A 22962-nucleotide genomic window follows, 5' to 3' on the forward strand; every position below is an offset into this window, starting at 1 on the left:
CCTGCTGTCTGATGATTGCCCCTCGTTACTTGTCTTCATCTTCCCTCCTTTTCCAACATATTTTTGTGAGGAGAAATAAACTTTCTGCACTGTTACAAAAGAAATGAGCTGTGGGTTTTGAAGAACTTACTACATGTGTTTGAATTTGGAAGGAGTCTTGAACCCATTCCTTAGAAAAGTATTTTTGCTGGAGGATAGGTGTGAACTGGGCAGGAGACAAAATGCAGGCAATGAGGTGGGGTGAGCAGTCTGCGAAGGAACAGAACTGCTAGTGATCAAAGGATGTAGGAACTCAGCTCTCACTGTTCCTGAATAAGGAAGAGAGGAAACCAAGGAGGTGAGCAGAAGGAATAACGATGTGGATTCTTAATTAATCTCACTGAGAAGACCAGCAAGATTTGGTTGTGAGGAAGCATCTTGGTGGGAAAGGGGTCTAATAATGAGAGGTGGCACATGTTTCATTTGAGGGAAAGTGACTGAAATTCAGCCTACGGGGAGTAGAAGATTCTCTGCTTATGCCATATAGAACTGAAGCTCCTTGTTTCTTTTGAGGTTGACTGAGTGGAGGAAATGCCTCAGTTTACACAGTTCAGCCTTCCCTTGGAAGGGGTTGAGGAATCAGGGAGTGTAAATCTTTCCAGTCAGGAGATTTACAGGTTGTACTGTGTTGTAAATATGTTATAAACAAATTGCTGCTGCTTTCAACATAGCTTCAAGCTGAGTTTAGCAGATGTTTTCATCTTTATTTAACAGGTGTGGGTGCTAATTAGGCTCATGAGATCTTAACTCCTCAGTCCATTTGGGCCAGAGGAAGACCCATGGATTAAGTTTACCTTGTACCATGTTACCACTGTCTCTTAATTTTAAAATGTCCTTCATCTTATAGCTAGGAACTGAAATAGAAGGCACCCAGACTCTATCAGGGATCTATGAAAGGGAAGAGAGAATTCAGATAGACTACAGTGCCCTAGAAGTCGAGCTAAAGGTAATCATCTTTGTCTGAAATTATTAGAGATGGAGTGTTTGATTTTTATTTTTGTGAAAAATACTTTATTTGTTGTTTATTTATTCTTCACCGTGGTCTTTAAGTGGCACATGGTAAAAACACTGCTAAGCTGAAGTGCATGTGTATATGTGCTGTAGTTTTGCACTCATGACATAGCATTGATGTGTGGGATTTCTAGATAGATCAGTTTCCCATGTAACTGGCTTTAACTTACAGCCCATTAGGTCACATTTTCTCAGCAGGTTTTGTAATTTTGTTTTCCTTTTTAATCTTGAGGAAGATAGTTAAATGTCCAAGGCTAAGCACAGAGCAAAGGATGAATCTGTCATCACTGGAACTTATCTCAAAGAATTCATGAGAACCTCTCCTTTAAAAATGAAGGAGTGAAGCACTAATTCTGCTCCTGTGCTGTATTTTAAAAAGGGAATCAAGGGAAAGGAATTGGTTCCCTGTTTTTAAAGGTCTTGGGGGAGAATAGTGAGGGCTTGGTAGATTCATTGCAAGAGGTAAGACCTGGGTGGCATCTTCAGTTGCATTTCCAGTTAAAGCTATTAATAAGTGGGTAATTGTTTCAGGAACCATGAGTGCGTGCTGTATGTATTGAAATGTCTTGGCCTAAAAGCAAATTAGATTGCTCTATTTTTTTTTCTTTAGGAACTAGAATCTGATAAAGATATAGAGGATCATGTTAAGCAAATGCAGCAGGAAATCAAATGTAAAGAGGTCACGTTAATGAAGACAGCTGCTCCAAACCTGAGAGCAGGAGAGAAATTACAGACAGCTCGAGATAAGTTCCAAGAATCAATAGATGGTAACACTGAGTCTTTCATGTCAGTCACTTTTGAGATTTCACCCTAATTGGAATTCCTTTTCTTGGGGTTGGTCCTGCTGGCTTTGCTCCTTTCAGATATCAAAGTATTTTTTTGTGCTCAAGTGTTTATCCTCAGTTATCTAATTATATGTAAACAATTCAGTAACATACACTTGAGTGAGCAGTATTTTGTTGAAATACAGTTTGAATGATTGGGAAGATATTTGTTTCCCACATGACATCATAAAGTATTTTTACTTGCTTTCTGAGAATTACTGACTTTAATGTTAAAATTGCTAAAATTTTTCTTACATAACTGAAGGAACTGTGTGTGTTGTCCAAAACTCAGACATGAGCATTTCTGCAAAATTATGAGTATCCTCAGAGAGTTTTGCAGACATTAACAATGTAAGAAACCTAAGGGGTTCTGGAGCTGTACCAGGTCAGTGCTGGTGCTGCTTAGGGCTGCCTGGCTCCCAGAAGGAACTAGGAGAATTTTATTCCTTGCTCCAGACAATTGTGGCACAGAGGAGTAATTCCTGTGATTTTGGGTTTTTTCCCGTAGCTTTTGAGACCAGCAGAAAGGAGGCCAGAATATGCAAGCAGGAATTTGAAGAGGTGAAAAAAAGGAGATATGAGCTGTTTAGCCGGTGCTTTGAGCATGCCTCCATAGCCATTGACAGGATCTACAAGAAGCTTTGCAGGAACACTAGTGCTCAGGTGTGTCATGTTCAGGGGCTTTGCCTTAAAGGCCTTAGTGGATGCTAAGTATCAAATAGCACTTTTGGTTTCCAAAGACAGTCTCAGTCCTAAAGATGAAAATTACAGAAATAGACTACAGAAGTTTAGGGTCAGGGAAGGAATAGGTGATAAGTCAAAGTATGCTTGACATTAGACAGAGAGAGGTAATCTGTGAACAAAATTGGGAACTACTCAGCTTGGCTTAGTTTTCCTCTTTGCTTTTAGCAAACTTGTAAATTATCAGAACAAAAGTGTGAAATGTAATTGAGTACTTCATTTAAAAATAACATTGGTTTACAAATCAGGTGATACAAATATTAATCATTAGTACAGACAGCTAAAAATCATAAATCAGTGCTAGTGTTTTGTACAAGGTCTTGAAGCACCTTCTACCCCACTTAAATATTTAGAAAACACAGACATAATATGTTTGCAACTTTTAAGAAACATGTAGAAAAATTGTCCCACAATTCTTTGTTACTATTCCTGTATTAACACCAAAAGTCAAGGGGGAACTCCCAAATGCTTTGGTTACGTCAAATTCCATAGACTGTGGAATGTTTAAGGGATTGAACTCTTGTCTGTCGTAAGATTTTGTGTTTTCCCTCAGCATGTTGTGTGTTCGTTTGGTTTTCTTCCATTATGTCTGTGATCTGAGAGGAGACATTTGAAATGAGGGTTAAGTAAGGAAATTTCTGTTCTATCTGTCTCCACTTGTGCAGCGGGGAAGAGTCTGTATTATTTTATTGTCTCTTCTATTAATGAGAAAAATAAACCATGTAGCAAAGATCTTACCCATCGTCCTTTTAGTGGTTTGGAAAAATGGTGGTTCCTTTAAAATAATGCTTTTAAATTTTGGCCCTGGGAACCAGGATACAAAGTACAGAAGAAGACTTTAATACAAGCAGTCTTTGTCCAACCTAGCTCAAAGCTAGGTTCTATAAAGCCAGCCTTTCACCAGAAAAATACAATTTTGCAAATATATTGTCTTCCAGGCCAAAAAAGAAGAAACCTGCTTTTGAAGTGTAACATTTTAATAATTAAAAAAAACAAAGCAGTTACATAAAAGGTGATAAAATCAAGTTTGTTCAGTAGTTGAAAATTTGTAAATAATAAATATGTGCTGCCATTTCTTTACTGGTGTTGTTACTGAGCCTCTTGGTTCCTGGTTTGTTAGCAAAACCATACTCTCTGGGAATTGGATAATGTTACTCTCAGAATGGATGAACAGGTTCCCTAATAGTGAAGCAAACTCACTGGTTTCCTCACTAGCTCAGGCAGTCTTTAAACCTAAGAACTACCCATCTAAATAATTTTATAAATGTCACTATTAACAATTAAATGTATTTGTTTCCAGGCATTCCTTAGTCCTGAAAATCCTGAGGAGCCCTATCTGGAAGGCATTGGCTTTAATTGTGTGGCTCCAGGCAAGCGCTTTATGCCAATGGACAGTTTGTCAGGAGGGGAAAAAACAGTGGCAGCCCTGGCTCTTGTGTTTGCCATACACAGGTAAAAGAACTGTTCTGGGATTATCCAGGGAAGAAAAGGAAGTATTGTGGTACTTGGCCAGATACCTGGAGAATAGGTGATAGAAAGAGACAGTGTTATGCTTACACACATACTAAAAAAATTCTGCTAATGGAGTATTCAAGCATTGCTGAAGTCCTTATTCTTTATCCGTCATGACTTTATATATTCAATGTAGATTTTTATGTTAATTAAAATATTAACTGTTAATTAAGTTGTCTATTATTTAATATTAAATGTTAAATGATACCTAATTATTTAATTAAAATAAATATAAGAGTAATATTGCAAAATATTGTCAACATTTTTTTATGGAGTAAGCAAGTAATTAGAATGTTTATTAACATTTTGGTATCTCAATGCAAAACACTGTCTTGTCTTCTGCAGCTTTCGTCCAGCTCCTTTTTTTATTTTGGATGAGATAGATGCTGCACTGGACAACACAAACATTGATAAAGTAAGTTGGTCTTTTACCAGCAGTATCTGGTACCTTTTGTAGAAGTGTGGCTACTTCCATTGCAGGGTGTTGGGATACAGAGATTGATTAGCCTGACTGAACCTGTTGTAAATGAGATTGGATTTAGGGCTGAAGTAATTGGTCTCTGAGGTATGAGACATAGGCAAAGTGTAAATTCCTTAATCCAAGTGTGTTTGATTGGCCTCTAAACTGTGAAGGTGAGAGGAGGTGGTGAGGAGTGTGAAGGTGTGCAGCGTAACCCCATGCGGCACAGTCTGACCTGGCGGGCACCTGGGAATTGTGCTGCTTGGAATTTGTAAGGCCTTGGAGTTCCCTTGGCTCTGAGAAGTAGCAAGGAGTGCATCCGCATGTGGCAACCAAGTCATTCTGTCACTGGAGTGTTTAATACAATTGGCCTAGTAACTATTTTTGCATTAGCACCAGTTAAGCTGTTACTCCTGTCATTTTAGTCACATGACTTTCTTGATTAAAACACCTTCCTGCCCTCTCAATTACTTTTTCCCTTTTTGCCAGCAACTGTTCAATGTAACACGAACTGAGGCTGGAGCACAAACAGCAGATTGCAGCTGTGGATGGCAGCCCCTGAGAGGGGGAGGCTCAGAACAGGAGGGTTGTTTGTAGGGAGGAATCCTAAAGCTTTCCACATAAGCCTGGATTTTCTTCTGTGGAAGCATTTTTTTTCAGAGCAGTATTTCTACTGGCATTACTGCTAATGTCAGTTTTGGTAGAGCCTAACAAACAAAAGCAATTGTTTAAACACCATACATTTTGGTTTTTCCCCTGATGGCATTAACTGTGATGTGCTGAGTACCCCAGAGTTTGCTTGGAGGGTACCTCTGGAATAGCCAGCTGGGAAGCTCTACCACTTGTGCCTGCCAGATAGAATTCAGTTCCTTCTTGGAGGTTACTGACTCGCTCTGAGAGGTTCCTGAACCTGAATTCCATAAATATTCCTTGGGATGCAGGTCCACAAGGTTACCCAGGCCCTGAGGTTGTTTTAACTTGATGCAGTTTGAGCAAGATCAGATGGGATGTAATGGGGCTATAATGAAAATCCCTAAGGAAGCTTTCGGGTTTGGCTCTCAGTGACATGGTAAAAACAAGATTACACATCACACAGCACCTCTGTGATCTGAGCTTCTGTCAGATACTGCTCTACTTATGAGTCTCCCTCAGGACCACTCTAAGATGATGTATTCTGGTTAAATATGAGTATTATGTTTTCTGTATGTTGTTCTTTCTGGGCTCAGATGTCTCAAGGCTGATGACCCGGAGCAGTGCAGGCTGACTCCAGGTTTTCCTTTGCTGTTACACCATTTACTGCTGAACTCCACATTTCTGCCTTTCATGGAAGCTGTGGTGTCAGGTGATGAGCACTGCCCATCTCTGCAGCTGTCTGGGGTGGCTGTCTGGTATGTCTCCTGGCTCTGTTTGGAGCTGGGCAGGGACCCAGATCATGCCCTTACCTGGTTGTTACCTGGATGACTTTATTAATCCAAGTAAATTCCTGTTGCCATTAGACATGCCCCAATCCCATACACACTGCATGAAAGTGAGGATTTCTGGGATGTTGCCAGCTTTCCATATAGGGTACCTATGATGCATTAATAGAGCTGATGATGATTAACAGAGTGCACAGGGCACTTTGCCTCTCTGAGGAGGGTCATTCTGCCTGGCATAAAAGAGGTCCCCTCTACACCTAAGGATGTGCTGAGCAACATTTTTGTCAAAACACTGGAAACAAAGAGGTGATTTTGCCTCTATGCACCTGGATTTCTCAATTTAAACATAGTTAAAATTAAATACTGGAAGTGAGCAACACTGCTGTGTGAAAGATTGTTGCTGGTACTCACTGGGTATCCATTTTTTATCCTGAGAAATTAATCCATTTCCTTCCATTCTTTCAGATTGATGATGTATTAAAGCAGATTCCTCAATAATTGGAACTATACTCTGAAATTATTGTGAAGTCTGTAACTTGCTAAAGACAGTTCTTCCCATAACTTACTAACAACAGTTCTTTCATTAAAAAATAATTTCCTTGTTGTGTAGATAGAACTGTGCAGGCAGAGGGCTCATGAAAAATGTACTGGATTTCCTTTATGCAGCATTTAATTTATATTGGGGGACATTGCAATACTCACCAGTTCGTAACTTACATTTTGTACCTTTATGTTGCATTATCATTGAGAAACTTGCTGCTGTCTGCAGTGAACTAATTTAAGATTATTATACAGCCAGTAGCAAACTTTTCACACTTTTTTAAAAAACTTATTTAGGAATTTCCACCTTCCTTTCTAGTTACGTTAAGTAAAATTGTTATTCATGGGCACTGGTGTCTTTTTATAGCTTTATTCATTGGACTGAACCATTATTTTCTTAAATGTTTTCAAAAAGCAGCATATCTGAGGGGTTGTCTTAAAGCCATGCAAAATATCTGGCTTTTAAAACTGGTTTATTTCTCATTTTATCAATCTTACTTCATGACGGAATTCTACAGCTAGCACAGTTCAGTTCCCTCACCATTCTGTAATCACAGCACTGTTTCAGGCTGCCAGAACTAACTGAAATACTTGTTTTTTTCCAAAGGTCTCGAGTTTCATTAGAGAACAGGCACATGAACGGTTCCAAATGATAGTTATTTCCCTGAAGGAAGAGTTTTATTGCAAGGCAGATGCATTGATTGGAGTGTGTCCTGAGGTAATAATTAATTACGGTTAAATAATGCACATGGGGTTGTTGAGGTGCTGGGTCACACCTGAAGTGTTGCTCCAGTGAGTCATGCACACAGTTGGTGACACACTGGGTGTGTCCTGCTGTGCAGGTACTGGCTCCGGGGACCATCCTTTGGGGAACTCAAGCTCATGCTTGTATCTCATAGTTATGAAATGCTTATTTCAAGTACCACAAGTGTATTACATGGTGTGATCCTCCCTCTTCCCAGCACGATGATATTATGTTTAGCCAAGTCCTGACCCTGGATCTTACAGAGTACCCAGAGGGGGAAGAGCAGGACACAGCAGAGAAGCCGAGCCGCAGTTCTGTCTTTGAATAGCACATGGATGGTGTCAGAGCCAGGTGACAGCAGGAACTGGGTTCACAGCTGACTGTTGCAAACCTGAGTTTGAATGTGATTCTTAAAAGTTGACAGGGAAATGTTCACTTTTCAAATGAAGCAGTTCTGCAAAATATTAAGGGAATCAGCTGTTACTCCTTGATGCAGTTTTGTTAAGGAGTGAGAGGCCGAGGCTGTTCCTGAGGTGTGCACACTGATACCCAAAGCTTTCTTTCCAAATGTTTTGGCTGTAAGAAGAAGGGCTGCAGGTTCATTTCTGTAAGTACAGTATCCCAAAGAACAAGCCTCTCACTTTTCTTAGGAAAAGTCCATAGTGCCAGCACACTGTTCAGGTACTCACTGCTCCAGTCAGGACCTTTTGTTGTAGCTGCATTTGCCTTCAGATAGGATTATTTCCTCTTTACTAAAACAGTAAGGTACTGGAATGTGCTCTTGGGTGACTTCTGTGACAACCAGAAAGACTTCAGTCTTCCACTACAACCTTACGCAAGTATTAGTTGTTAACTGTACAAATAAACTTGTGATGCAGCTCTAGAGCTGTGATGTAACCTTGAAAAATTTCACCTCTGAGGTATTTCAGTTTGCACAGAAGTGGAAAGAATGAGGCAGATGCGATAGAGCCACCAGCCTTATAAAAATGTATTGGTTGGTTATTATGCAGTTGTCCCAGTACACTCAAGTTATTTCGCTGGCCGTTTTTCATCTAAGCAGCAAAGTAATGAAGTTGGGTATAAAAAACTGAAAGCTGGAATCACTTTATCTGGCTTATGTTCCACCTCTGTGTGTGCTGACATGTTCCCCTTGGTTTGTAGTTGTTCATAGTAATTATATATTGTGTTCACAGAGCAGGTTCCTTTTGTCCCATGGGTTGCCTACACATACCTGCCTTGTCTTGTGCTGTGAACCCTGGGCTTGTGCTGGGCCTGTGGGGATCCTGCCTCAGGGAGGAAGAATGTCTGAGCAGGAGTGTTGAGGTGTTTCACAGGAATACAGATGTTCATCCAATACTGGTGTTACTGCTACACAGCATTAAATAAAATAATGTACTCAGAGGTGTGAGTCAGCATCAGTGCCTTAATTCAGAATCCGGTGACAGATGTGTGTGTTAGGAGATAACATAACCCCTCACTCTTCTGCTTTTGAGAATACAATAGATGGGCCTTGAGACAGGAGGCTGCTGGACAAGCTGCAGTTCAGCAGTTGGGAAGAATCACCAGTGCTGGTTGTAAGCTGATCCTTACCAAAGGGAGTGATGGGATTTTCTATTGTGGACCTGAGTTCAAGCACATGATAAGGAGTTGCATGACTTTAGGGCTTAAATAGTGGTAGTAATCAGGGTCATAAATACCTCAGTGCAAATGATGGATTTTGCTGCAGCTTGAAGCAACAGGTGAAGTGTTCCGAGCTGATCATCAGGATCTACAAGAACCTGACTAGTCACTTTCCAAAGCAGCCAGGTCATGCTGACTGCAAAAGCGTATGTTAGAGGGTAGTCTCACAGATAACGCTCTGTGTTGCTGAAAGACAATTTTCAGAAGTGATTTTGCTGTAAATAGACTCTCTCAGAGGACCGGGATGGCTGTGGGCTGCCTGAAGTCCTGCAGGAGCACAGCAGCATCCTAACAGCACACCTCACTGAAGTTTTTTGTCCCAGGGAACTGCAGGAGTTGGTTGTGTGACAAGGGAGTAAAGACCTGCCAAACCACAGTTCAGAGAGAAAAGTCACCTGTCAGACCCACCCCTTGCCTTCCCTGTAAAACCCCAATACAGTGTGACCTGCTCTCAGAAGGTGTTAACAGAAATCTTAGGAAACAGCCACAGGGAAACCAGACAGGAGCAATCCTTCAGCCCTGCCAGGTACACCTGTGCTGGCATCAGCACAAGGAACAGCCCTGGACATGCTCTCCTGCAGCCACTGAGGTGAGAGCCAGCTGACTGGAAAGCTACGTATGATTACAAGTGCTGGCAGCTGCAGTGGGAATTGTGTCTTGCTGTCAAGATGATACAGGTGGAGGAAATACTATGTACTGCTGGGCCTTACCTTCACCCTTGGAGTAGTTCAGCCAAAGGCAAACTTGTTAGGAATTATCTGCAGATGGCTCCTTTTGATACTGATTGGGTTTCATTTCACTGCAGGACTCTGTTACCTGCGGTCCAAGAACAGTCTGTGCTGTAACAATATTTAAAACATTTCCACAGGAACCCACTGCAGAGAGGTCAGGGAGCACCTGCCCTGCAGTCTGTCCCTACACTGTTCCAGCCCTTCCTCCCCAGGTGATCTTGTGCCTTACCACACAAAGGAAAACAAATCCTCATGCCAAAAGTGGAAAGCAGGTGGGTCATCAGGCTGTGGGTTCCATAAATGTGGAACATCACTGTTCCTCAGGACTTGGGGATCAGAGACGGAAGCCTGCATGACCCCTGAAGAATCCAGCAACCCACCTTCAGTTCAGCCAATGGGAGAACTGAAACCCCTTTGTTTCAAAAGCAGGTGTGCCAAGAAGCACTTTTGACAGATTCAAATGTGTGGCTTCACCTGGGGAAGAGTTTGGTCCAAGTTGCTTCATGTAGAGGCAAAGAGAAGTTACATCTGCTTCTATCTGACCCTGCAGGTCCTGCCTGAGTGGTCTGGCAGTGCCAGGGGAGTGACTCATTTGACTCTCAAGCTTTACACACACAACACATTTACAGCTTTAGGAAAGAAAAAGCTAGTATGTACAATTTTATTCCACTTAAAACCATGGAAATACCAGCTCAAAACTTTCCACGCAGCAGATGTAAAACACCTACTGTTAAAAAGCTTCTGGGGTGGGCCTTGGGCGTTTGGGATTTTTTCATTCAAGAGTGGGTATATCATTATCTGACTGCTTGATCCTCTTGGGAGAATCAGTGCTGTTTTCTCCTAACTTCCTTTTAGCACAGTCCACACACGAAGTTCCTGGGGTGGGAGAGGGGAAAGAAAACAAATTAATATTGCTACATCCCTGTGTTTGGTGTACTTTTTATTACAAGCATCAGCTATTGAGATAAACACAATCCTGGTCCCCTGAGGTTCTTGTATTTGGATTCTGAAGAGGTTCTTGTATTTGGATTCTGAATTACCTGTAACATTAACCCTGCTAAAAGTCTGGGCTCAAGCTCTCCCCCCAAAACTGATGTCTAGTACTCTCACAAGCAACAGGGACTCAGCTCAGGATCCAGCTGCCTTTTGCCAAAGATAATTTAACACCTGTGGAGCTCACACATGAGTCTAGATCCCTTATTCAAAGGCCCCAGCTTGAGCTGGAGGGTTGAAATAGACTAATCCAGTGGTCCCAACCTGAACCATTCCTGAAGTCTGCAATAAAAATCCTTGGTGTAAACTGCTGTTGGAAGTACATAAAACGCGTAACTAGAAAGGAACGTAAATGGAACAGAAATTCTTTCAAAACCGTAACATTCACTTAAAACTCCAGATAGATTTTGTGGGATATTACACACAATAATCCTCTTGAGGTTTTTTACTTGGTCTGTATTCCAAGATCCAGGTAAAACTAAGGATGGTGCTAACAAGTTAGTAAAGGAGGGACTTTTAAGAGGGATGTTAAGAGGGGCTGGAATAAATTGTACTCAAGTTTTTTGTTTCTCTTCCGCTTATTTGTATTTTATTGAAAATGGGATTTATGAAGTCAGTTGAGAGACAGATAAGTGTAAAATCCCATTGAAATTACAAAACTAATTTCTGACTTCACACCTGCACACAAGTGTCTTGGACCTCTTGTGTACTTTTTGATTATGACAGAGCAGGGGTTTCACCTCCCGCACTGCCGAAGGCCCTTACATGCATTACCAAATGATACTTCTGTATAATTTTGATATTGGCTGCAGCAGCCCAGATCTCTCAGGATTGGAATCTTTTTGTTTCAGAGGGAAGTTTTGCTATATTTTTTCCATCAACTGGAATGTATTATTGCATGACTTATTCACAGAAATACCACACCACCACCTGAACAGCTCAGCTGAAAAATCGCCTTCAGTACCACACAACTGAGATTCACCCTTCCTGGCCTCCTTAAGGAAGGCTTTTGGAACAGAAACCTGTGTTTGGAAATCTAAGCCAAAAATCTCATTGACTTTAGTATTACCTCGGAGTACTCTGGTGAATATTAGTAACTATTTATATATATTTTCTATAGCTTTTACGTGCTATCATTTGTCATTTGATAGACCTGAAAAGGCCATCAGTTACCTGAAAGCCTTCAGTTACCTGCTGATAGGCAGAAAGAAAACCAGAGAGTAAAAAGAGAGCATTCAGCAAACTTTCAGAGCTCTCCGAAGTAATTATTTAATTACTTTGGAAATAAGAGGGGTATTTTTCTTGTGTTGGTAGGATTATGGAACTTCTGTGAAAATAAAAACATTACTTACCCAAGAGTGTTGTGCTGTCCACCCGATCAGCATCTAGAGAAGTGTAAGAGACATCAGCAACACACATGAGCATCCAGGAAGTTTTTATACTCTTACGCACCATCCCAAAACAGCAAGGTTGTATTTAGAATCCCAGAATGGTCTGGGTTGGAAGGGATGTTAAGGCCTATCCAGTTCCACCCCCTGGCATGGTCAGGGACACCTTCCACTATCCCAGGTTGCTCTAAGCTCCATCCAGTGTGGCCTTGAACACTTCCAGGGATGGGGCAGCCACAGCTTCTCCAGGCAACCTTTGTCAGGGCCTCCCCACCCTGATCATTAAAAAATGTCCTCTTTAATCTACATCTATGCCGTTTCGGTTTAAAGCCATTCTCCCTCATCCTATCCCTACATGCCCTTGTCCAAAAGTCCCTCTCCAGCTCTCTGGGAACCCCTTTAGGCACTGGAAGGCTGCTGTAAGATCTCCCTAGAGCCTTCTCTTCTCCAGGCTGAACACGCCCAGCTCTCACAGCCTGTCTCCAAAGCACAGGTACTCCAGCCCCTGATCATCTTTGTTGCCCACCTCTAGACCCACTTCCAGCAGCTCCACATCCTTCTGATGTTGAGGACCGCCGGGCTGGAGGCAGCTCTGCAGGTGGGGTCTCACCTGAGCAGGGCAGAGGAGCAGAACCCCCCCTCCTCTGCTGCCCGTGCTGGGGGCTCAGCCCAGCACAGGGAGGTTTCTGGGATGGGGCCTGTCCAGCTCTCACCCACCAGCACCCCCAAGTCCTCCCCAGGGCTGTTCTATCTGCTCATCCCCAGCCTAGATTTGTGCTTGGGATGGCCCTGACCCAGTTGCAGGACCCTGACCTTGCTGAACTTGGTGATTGCACAGCCCTACCTCTCCAGCCTATCAAGGTCCCTATGGATGTGACCCCTTCCCTACAACCAGAGCGCTCAGCTTGCTGTCATCTGCTGAGGACACACTCGAGCTCACTGTCCACATCCCCCTCAAAGCCATTACAAGGTCCTGGTCCTAACACAGACTCCTGGAGGACACAACTTGTCATCAGTTTCCATCCACACATGAAACCACTGACCACAGCCCTGAGTGTAACCATCCAGCCCATTTTTACCCATATCCCCCAAGTCTTCCCTTTTTTCCCTTTTTAAAAATGGGGGTTAGGTTTCTTCTTTTCCGGTTGATGCCATGATGATTTTTTGCCTTTTCTTTTATACCCCTGTTATTTACCTTTTTATAGCTTTTGTATTCTTAGTGTTTTTTAGCCTACATTCTTAGACGTATTTTGTCAAGCTAGGAGACTAAACATCTCAGAAGCCTCGTAGTTAGGGATCAGAAAGCCCCAGACACCAAGGTCCTCTCCAGAACACATTCTGTAAACTAAGATAAAACCATGCAGGGGAAGGTTCCTTGGGGAGGGGGGCTCACTCGAACCTCTCATTAGAGAATCTTTGATAGAAATGCTAATTAATAAGACCTATAATGTTATACGAGATCTATTGTGGGTGTGCATTGAGGTGTGCATTTCGGCACACTCCACCTGGACGTGGTGCACCTGAGGATCCTTAAAATAAATATAGAAGTAAAATCCCTTTTTTCCTTCTAACCGTGTTTGATTCTTGATTTTAAGATCAGGAAAAGGCATCACAGTCAGTGGGAACTTCCCCAGTTGACACAGTTTTTCAAATAATATGGCTTAGCAACTTCATCATGGTTTAGCAGATTGAGAATTCTACCAGGACATGACTGGTGCAGCCCAGGCTACTTCCAACCCTGACCTCAGGTCCAGCTGAGCCTCTCCTCTGCTCATCTGAGGCTCTCCATCACCTCTCCTAGGAAGTGGTCTTCAACGCATTCCAGGATTCCTGGACTGCTTGCAGTTTGCTGTGTTCCTTTTCCAGTGAGTGTCCAGGGGCCTGTAGTCCCCAATCTGCATCAGGGCCTGCATTTCTCATTTCTTTCATATAACCCTTTTAACAAACTCCTCCTGCTATATTTTAGAAGGGAGATTGTAAATAGGCACAAAAAACGCAAACCCTGACAGTTTGTGATGTACAGAGCAGTTCAGCACACCTGAAAATGGTTCTGTTTGGGATCTCGACTTGTAAATGAGATCAAGAGATTTTCAAGTCTGAGTAAGGTCCCTCTTCTTGCAAGTCTGATGCAAACAAACTGCAGACAAACTTCTTGAAATCTCAATGGTGTGGTAAATATTTTTTTCTAGCCTTCATGGCAAGAATAACATAATGCAGTCTAACTGGAATATCATCAGGTCACAAAAATCGGGATAATAATTCAGGCATGCACTTTTCAGGGAAAAGGTTCCAGCTATGCACCACCTGGGGATAATTTTAGACAAATCAGTTTCACTGAAATGATAAATAAAAGAGCTGTCGAACAGCAATTCTTCCCAAGGTCATTTAGTTATTGTTCTCTGGATAAACCAAAACGGAACTGTCCTTGTTTGGAATACATTAAAGAAATCTCTTTCCTTAGACATACAGTTCTTTCTCTTCGTTCTCTTCACAACCCTAACTGTACTAAGCCAAACACTTATTGGATGCACTGACTTAATTTCCCATTCTATGCTCGGTCAGATATTGTGGCTCAACCAGCTTATCCCACCAGTTAATCCCTTCAATTCTCTTAGGTTTTTTTCCTGACAAGTCAGATTTCTGATAATGTAATACTCAATAAGCTGAAGTAGTTCACATCATAAATACATGTTAACATCTTTAACAAATACTAACAAATAGGCAAATTCAGAATTCAAGATTATAATTAATAAGACCTATAATGTTATACGAGATCTATTGTGGGTGTGCATTGAGGTGTGCATTTCGGCGCACTCCACCTGGACGTGGTGCACCTGAGGATCCTTAAAATAAATATAGAAGTAAAATCCCTTTTTTCCTTCTAACCGTGTTTGATTCTTGATTTTAAGATCAGGAAAAGGCATCACAGTCAGTGGGAACTTCCCCAGTTGACACAGTTTTTCAAATAATATGGCTTAGCAACTTCATCATGGTTTAGCAGATTGAGAATTCTACCAGGACATGACTGGTGCAGCCCAGGCTACTTCCAACCCTGACCTCAGGTCCAGCTGAGCCTCTCCTCTGCTCATCTGAGGCTCTCCATCACCTCTCCTAGGAAGTGGTCTTCAACGCATTCCAGGATTCCTGGACTGCTTGCAGTTTGCTGTGTTCCTTTTCCAGTGAGTGTCCAGGGGCCTGTAGTCCCCAATCTGCATCAGGGCCTGCATTTCTCATTTCTTTCATATAACCCTTTTAACAAACTCCTCCTGCTATATTTTAGAAGGGAGATTGTAAATAGGCACAAAAAACGCAAACCCTGACAGTTTGTGATGTACAGAGCAGTTCAGCACACCTGAAAATGGTTCTGTTTGGGATCTCGACTTGTAAATGAGATCAAGAGATTTTCAAGTCTGAGTAAGGTCCCTCTTCTTGCAAGTCTGATGCAAACAAACTGCAGACAAACTTCTTGAAATCTCAATGGTGTGGTAAATATTTTTTTCTAGCCTTCATGGCAAGAATAACATAATGCAGTCTAACTGGAATATCATCAGGTCACAAAAATCGGGATAATAATTCAGGCATGCACTTTTCAGGGAAAAGGTTCCAGCTATGCACCACCTGGGGATAATTTTAGACAAATCAGTTTCACTGAAATGATAAATAAAAGAGCTGTCGAACAGCAATTCTTCCCAAGGTCATTTAGTTATTGTTCTCTGGATAAACCAAAACGGAACTGTCCTTGTTTGGAATACATTAAAGAAATCTCTTTCCTTAGACATACAGTTCTTTCTCTTCGTTCTCTTCACAACCCTAACTGTACTAAGCCAAACACTTATTGGATGCACTGACTTAATTTCCCATTCTATGCTCGGTCAGATATTGTGGCTCAACCAGCTTATCCCACCAGTTAATCCCTTCAATTCTCTTAGGTTTTTTTCCTGACAAGTCAGATTTCTGATAATGTAATACTCAATAAGCTGAAGTAGTTCACATCATAAATACATGTTAACATCTTTAACAAATACTAACAAATAGGCAAATTCAGAATTCAAGATTAAATTTGCAAGAATCCACAGACCTCCAAAATCCACAGATTTCAAAAAAAACCATCTAGTTACAGTTTGGCCACATGCTCCAACTCTGCATGTTCCTCACAAGCAACAAAGCTGCACACGAGGTCAGTGCCTCGAATCAGCTGCAGTGTTCAGGCAGCGCAAACTGCCCAGTACCTGCTCCAGACTGTGCTGTTGAAGAGGCCACATTACCTGGACTTCTCTGCTTGCAGATTTGAGCAGTCAGATCCTGGACATACTCTGGGAATTGTTGGAAGCAGTCCCCATAGGACACCACTTTTATTCCATGCAGCAGCATATCTGCCTGGAGCTTAAAAAAGTGGTCTTCGTTTTCTTTAAGCACCAACATGTAATGTTCTAGATCCACTTTGTTCTTTACTGTGTAAAGAAAAAGAGCTTGGAATATCTGGTCACGCAGAGTCTCTCCACAACCCAAAAACAAAAAAGACTTGGTTCGGTACAAGTTCTGAAGAACTTCCTGTGAAGGAACAGAAACACAGAAGAGCCACACTTACTTGAGCAGACAAAAGGTCAGAACTTCTAAAATACATCAGCCAGAGAAGGGACCAGCAGAGCAGAACCTCACTAGTGAACTGACAAAAGTAAATGTTTTAGGATCAGGCTAAACTGACATTTTATAACCATTGCTCCTACACAAAAAAAAAAGAAAAAAAAATGAAAAAAAAAGGCAAAATTATCATACAAAATTGGGAGTTGGAATAAGATGATCTTTTGGTCACTTCCAACCCAAGCCATTCCATGGAATGTAAGTGTTGCCAGTAAGGGAATTTAAATCAAAAGAATTAGGATGACAGACTATTGGGTTCCCATTAGGTCAATCTCTAAATAAGGAAAATGAATATTCTTGACCAAATGTTTGACTTCCTATGACAGCTAAGATGACATTAAATCCAGGATCCAGAGCTGGTAACAGTTTAAAACCCTAAGAAACCTAGCAATCGTATGATGATGAATCCTTGTCCTGGTGTTCAGTATTTTAAGGCTCCTGTTCTTTCCAAAGATAAATACAAACTGTGATATCCAGCTGAGGGGTTTGATTGTGATTTACACAGCCACAGCACCCAAGGGCACAGACTGCCTTTGCAACAGAGCCACCTTTCTGAAAAATTCTGAATAATTCCTCTGGGCCCCAAGTATTTAATTTATATGGTGCAACAGAGCCTTCGGTATCTTGTCTGCAGTCATTACAAGAAAACTGTTAGGCAAAACACAGTCAAAATTTTAAAGATCACACAAACCATGACTTCAGGATCTTGAGTGACATCTTTATATCCCGAGGGATCAAGCACCATTCCACAGGGGTCTGTATATAAGCCGTGAATATGAAGAACTCCATATTTTACGTGGCCTCTTGCCCACTGAAGAACCTAAAGCACATCATGCAAGATGCATCCTTTTGTTATAATATGCCACACTCACCATGAATCCACAAAACTATACAGCTGAACTGACTTATAAACCACTTAAAGCAGAAACAACTCCTTTTGCACCTTCCTACAGCAAGAGATTGTAATGACTAATTACATAGCTCACTTTAAATTGTAACAAAGAGGTGATGGCTAATGCTGCAGCTGTCTCTGGCTTTTTGGGTTAAACAGCCAGTCAACCAAGAAGCAAGTTCCAGCAGCACTGACAGAAAAGGTATGAACAGCAAATTAACTATCAACCAGGTGAAATTCTATTTGGGGTTTTAACAATGACTTTACATAAGTTAAATAATTTGTGGGTTTTTTCCAGTAAATGGCAGGGAACTGGTTAACAAACATGTCACTGAAATTCTCCTTGGTAACTGTAACCACATTATTCAGTATAAAGAGATATGTAAAAGAAATGTCTGGGCATCTGCTGTAGATTACAGACATGCTTTACCAATTAACAACTTTTAGTCTTGACTCTTTAAACAGGAAAACATCTTCCAGTGCAGCTTATGTGCTGATTTGTCATATATTAAGTCTAATAATTTTACTGCTCTCAATCGTACCTTATCCTTATCTTTAAGGTCTAAAGATTCCATAGGTTTACCCTGTTGCTGACCAAATATTTCAAGCAGATTATCATAGTTTGTAGTCAGAACCATTGTGCCTCTGTCCATGAGCCTCAGGATGGATTGCAGAACCACAGGGTTCTGAATGTGTTGTTCTAAATTATCAAACACCTCCATTAAGCAATCCTGGAAGAAGTTGGGCTTCGCGTCCCCAGTACGCTGAGGAAAGAGAAGAGGAACACTCCATCAGGCCCATGTGCTACGTTACAACTGCCTCCCACAGGAACCCACGCCATCTGGCTACTGAATGCCAAAACATTTCTCTAAAAGAGGGCTTGAACAGTACCAAATCAAATCTCAATTTGTTCCAGTGCTCTTGCCTCTACTTAGTGTAGCTCCAAACAATTGTTTTAGTTTCTCAAGAGAGCTTGTAATACAGACGCAATAAAGCAACACTAAAGTTAGCTTACCCTGGATTCAGACACATCAGTATTTTATCAGTATTCAGCTATTCAGTATATCCTGGATATCCCTGGGATATACCATTAAGGGGAGGGGGAGGCTGCAGGTGTTCTGTTTTTTCATTCCTTGTTCAGAAAACTTTATTAATTATTAAATCTGCTACAAACACATGCAGACAACCTTACTGTCCCACTGGGCCTGGAGAGAGGCTCACCCCAGCCTACACTTAGCACTATGTCTGTCCCCCAGGTTATTTCAGCTAGAAGGAAGACTTGGCAAAGGTCCTAACACAGTTTGTAAACCTCTGGAAACTCAGATGGATGGCTGAGACTGGGCATGCATGGGCTGTCCTCAGGGAAGCGTGAGCTGCACCAGTGATTCACAGTGTGTGGCCCAAGGTCATCAGTAGGCTCAAGGCCTACCTGTACTTTCAGGGTCACTCCAGTTATAGCCACAAATCTAGAAATTCTTCTTTCACTTCTCAGAAACATTATAGCAAATACTTAATAGTCAGAACTCTTGTTTGCATTAATTCTGATGAATGCTAACTTATACTAAAACTCAGAGATTTTTTTAGCCTCTCCAAAATGTACAATGTGCTGTATGATTACCCACAAAATTTCCATTTTTACCATAAAAAATTCAACTTTTGGAAGTCGTGTTTCCTTAGAACAAAAGTACATAGTAGTTATAGAAATTAACATAGGTTATAAACATACTCACTGGTGACATCTTCCTGATGAGATCATGTGCAACCACAAGCAGGTCTCTCTCTTTGGTTACTTTCTTTCGGAATTCAGCGACATCCCCCGGGTGCAACACCTCCAGCTGCTCAGCTGCTCCAAGGACAGCCTCAATGCAGCTTCTCCAGGAGCAGAGTGCCGGGATTCCTGGGGCTACTGCAGCACTCACCCCCGTCCCAATTACCAGGAGAAGGTCCTGAGGCTGCTTTCTTACAAGACTTTTTAAGAATTTTCTTGAACACAGAAAACAAAAGTGCTCATTGTTCATGGCGCATTTCCTGGCTTGCCTGAAGAGCTCAGGGACTGACTCCAGAAGTTTATCTGAGCCATTAAAGCTTCTGCAAAACACCAACCAACCAGCAGGAACAGAGTTCTCCGTTCCTACACAACAAGATGAGATGGGCAGCCACAGAAGCCCACGGCCTCCCCCAAACCAACAATGGCCTTGAAGACTTTTTGCCATTTCAGACAAGTAAATGTGCATGGTTAATGCCAGCCAAAAAAAGGCAACAACTTCAAATCACTAATATCTCTGAGATCCAAACTGACAATTGCCACTGGGCCAGCCAAACGCCATTTCCAATGAAATCTTGAAAAAAGTAGGCAAAGGATTGTCCATGACTGAATTAATACATGTGCAATAGAAAGGAAGTAGAACTATTTCAAAGGGACAAGTCACAGTATTTCAAGAAAATAAATTCTGGGGGGTTTTTTGGGAGAAAGTGGAATATTTTGTTCTCATTTATGGTCACTGTAGGATATGTGAACATAGCAGTCATGCTGGTTCAGATGAACGGTTCATCCAACACACTATTCAGACATTACTACCCACAGATCCTTCTCGGAGGTGTGTTGGTGTTACATCCATAGTTGCTGCACAAACCAGCACAGGGAACTGTGAGGAAAATCTGTCTTTCATGATTACTCAGAAAAGAAGTGAAAATGCATATAAACCATACAGTAAAATCATTTCTGTACAAACAAGGATTTCAGTAGTACAGAACCTCAGAACTCCCCTGACTTTCCAAGCTACCTTTACAGATTTTTAGTTCCTGGTAACATGGTAATAAGGATGATTAACACCTCTTATTTCACAATCATCTGAAACTACCTAGGTCAAACTATGGTGTTCGACCTGAAATGGCCTCAGGCAAAGCAATAAACATGTAGATGTGATTGCCAGCTAGTGCCTACAAGTTCGTGCTTGATGACCCATGCCTTCCTGCTACATTTAGCCCAAATAGTTTCCTCTCATTATTTACTCCTACTAAACAATTTAAGTGAGCATGAAGTACTTGGTCAGTGAAGAAACTACCGGGATAATTTCAAGTTTTCAGGCATGATGTTGTTCTTGTATTCGATATTCAGTAGTTTATTCCCAATGTGATTTCAGATTTTCATTAAGAGAAAGTTTTGTATCAACTCTGGAACACAAGTTACCTGAATTTCTGCTCACTTCTAGCTGTGGCTCCTTCTGGTGAATCCATCTCTGAGCCCTGAATAAAACAGAAAGCAAAATAATTCTTAATGCTTCTACCTTAGAAAAAGCCGAAATCAAAATCAGATGTATTACTGTTGATTTTTTCTCTTTATTCCTACCAACTTATAATATCAAGACTCCATGTGTCACATTCCAATGAAGCAAGGCACTGATGGAAACAAACCTGCCAAAGGACAAGTGCACAAACCCAGCACAGCTCCAGTTAAGCTTCCAAATGCCATAGGACTGAGAAAACAGAGATGCAGCTATTCATGCAGCTACAAAATACTTGTGTCTAAATTCAAGATAAAATTTAGCACACCCACTAAAACTTTAAGTCATTTCAAGTCAATTAAGGAGTTTCTTGATTTTATTTTTTTCATAAAAATCAGTTGTTTCAATCCAGTTTGTGGAAACCAGACTTCCACATGACATCCTGATCATGAGAAGCCCTCTGAGAGCCACCTGGCTACATGACCAGACTGCAGGGTATGCCAGATTTTATTTAAAATACTTGCTGAGAAAAAAATAACTTATTTCTGTATCATCTATTATGTTTTATGTCTGAAGTACAAGAAAGACTGCATCTTGGCAGGAGAACTGGCTATGGGATCATTACTAGAAACCCCCAAGTTTCATTACATGGGTTAGTTTTTTATGAGGATGTATTTTTTGTTTGGCTTGAGACACAGTTTTTGGTGGTGGTGATGGCAAACTGCAGTCCCTAATCCCTCAAATAAATATTGTGCCAGAGCCTAGGGCTCCTAAGGTAGTTGCCAGCTCTTGTGTTCGTGTGCTAGAAGCTAATTTGGAAGCAGGAGGCTCCAAGTTTCAAGATCATTTAACTAACAAAAACACCAACAAAAAAACCACCCACAAAAGAAAAACCACCCCCCAAAAAAACCCAAAAAACCCTCAACAAACCAAACTAAACTTTAAAAACCCACAAACATCCCAACCAACCAACTCCAACCCAACACAAAAAAGCCAAAACAAACCTCCCCTGCAAAAAAACCTCAAAAAAACCCCAACCCCCCCCCAAAAAACCCCAACAACAACAAAAGAAAAAGAAATCAAACAAACAAATACCCACCCACCCAACCCCCCCCCCAAAAACCAGGGTGTCTTTTCAGGTGGAAAAATCTTTTCTTGTTGTAATATTTATTTTCTCTGTATTCCCTTCCCTGACCAACAGTATCCTATGGAGGTGCCCCACTGTCATCATTAGCACATCCAAAAATCAGGACAATAATCTGTCTAGGACAAACCACTTTAAAAATCACACAGAATCATCAAGGCTAGCAGAAACCTCCCAGATCATCATGGCCATCACCCCAGCATCACCATAATCACCCTAAACCATGCCCCCAAGCACCACAAGATTCCTTCACACATGGGAACATTATGAGTGCACAATGCAAAAACAACACAGGGAGGAAGGGCAACTTATTTTTGTGGAAAATATCGTTTTTATTTTTAACCCCATCCAAGAAAGCTTTATTAATTACCACTCCCCAATTTTAATAAAAGCATCTCACCACGGGCTGCTGTCAATACCAACATTTCAGACCTTGCTGTTTCTTTTTAGCTCCTAAAGTTGCTTCCTGGAAGGCGCAGCCGTGCAAGGAAGTGGGAGCAATGATCCCCCAATCCTCACAGCGAAATGGCTGCGATAAGCGATGGAGGTCAAATCTCCCCGTGGTTCGAGTACTGGGAACTACTCCGGAACATCCTCTGGCTCTGACCACAGGTGTGGGCAGCTCCTTTTCAAACAGGGTTTCCTCACGGCAGGCTGGAAGTAGGAGCCCACTGTGATCCAGGGATGCCTGACAGCCGGGATGGGAGCTGGGTCCTTACTCCAAACACAACGAGGAGACATCGGAACAACTTCTAATCTCACATTTTTCCTGCTCAACACACTCAGTTTTTATCAGTGAAATAAGAGCTCCATTCACCGACTGAAACTCCAGGTCACTGGGCTGACTCGACGAAGCGCGTGTTTCCAGACACTTTTGTATCTGAAATCAGCCTAAAACGTTCAACCTACAGGCAGCCGCGGGGAAAGGAATGCCCCGTCCCGAGCCCGCCGATTGCCTCCTGGACGCCGGGGGCAGGAC

General features: G+C 41.7%; 2 protein-coding genes across 14 annotated transcripts in view; one reads left to right on the plus strand and one right to left on the minus strand.

Annotated features, from left to right (window-relative positions):
* The window catches only part of SMC1B (structural maintenance of chromosomes 1B), a 29726-nt gene extending 22033 nt beyond the window's left edge, over positions 1-7693 (plus strand). For both annotated transcript variants that reach the window (XM_008630821.2, XM_017730561.1), the window contains exons 19-25: positions 887-985; positions 1661-1817; positions 2383-2537; positions 3916-4067; positions 4473-4542; positions 7153-7263; positions 7508-7693. In XM_008630821.2, the coding sequence (XP_008629043.1) occupies positions 887-985; positions 1661-1817; positions 2383-2537; positions 3916-4067; positions 4473-4542; positions 7153-7263; positions 7508-7618 (855 nt within the window). In that variant the 3' untranslated portion in view covers positions 7619-7693. The remainder of the gene's footprint in view (positions 1-886; positions 986-1660; positions 1818-2382; positions 2538-3915; positions 4068-4472; positions 4543-7152; positions 7264-7507) is intronic.
* FAM118A (family with sequence similarity 118 member A) overlaps positions 7638-22962 on the minus strand; it is a 16154-nt gene continuing 829 nt past the window's right edge. For 2 of the 12 annotated variants that reach the window (XM_017730568.1, XM_008630823.2), the window contains exons 2-8: positions 20806-20861; positions 19346-19598; positions 18158-18379; positions 17415-17543; positions 16348-16633; positions 12047-12079; positions 10332-10577 (exon numbers count right to left, since the gene is read on the minus strand). In XM_017730568.1, coding sequence (XP_017586057.1) covers positions 10474-10577; positions 12047-12079; positions 16348-16633; positions 17415-17543; positions 18158-18379; positions 19346-19598; positions 20806-20852 — 1074 coding nt within the window. In that variant the 5' untranslated portion in view covers positions 20853-20861 and the 3' untranslated portion in view covers positions 10332-10473. The other 10 variants (XM_017730564.1, XM_017730566.1, XR_001860757.1 and 7 more) reach the window with 9 other exon arrangements.

The sequence above is a fragment of the Corvus brachyrhynchos genome, unplaced genomic scaffold, assembly GCF_000691975.1.
Source record: "Corvus brachyrhynchos isolate BGI_N302 unplaced genomic scaffold, ASM69197v1 scaffold523, whole genome shotgun sequence".
Classification (NCBI taxonomy): domain Eukaryota; kingdom Metazoa; phylum Chordata; class Aves; order Passeriformes; family Corvidae; genus Corvus; species Corvus brachyrhynchos.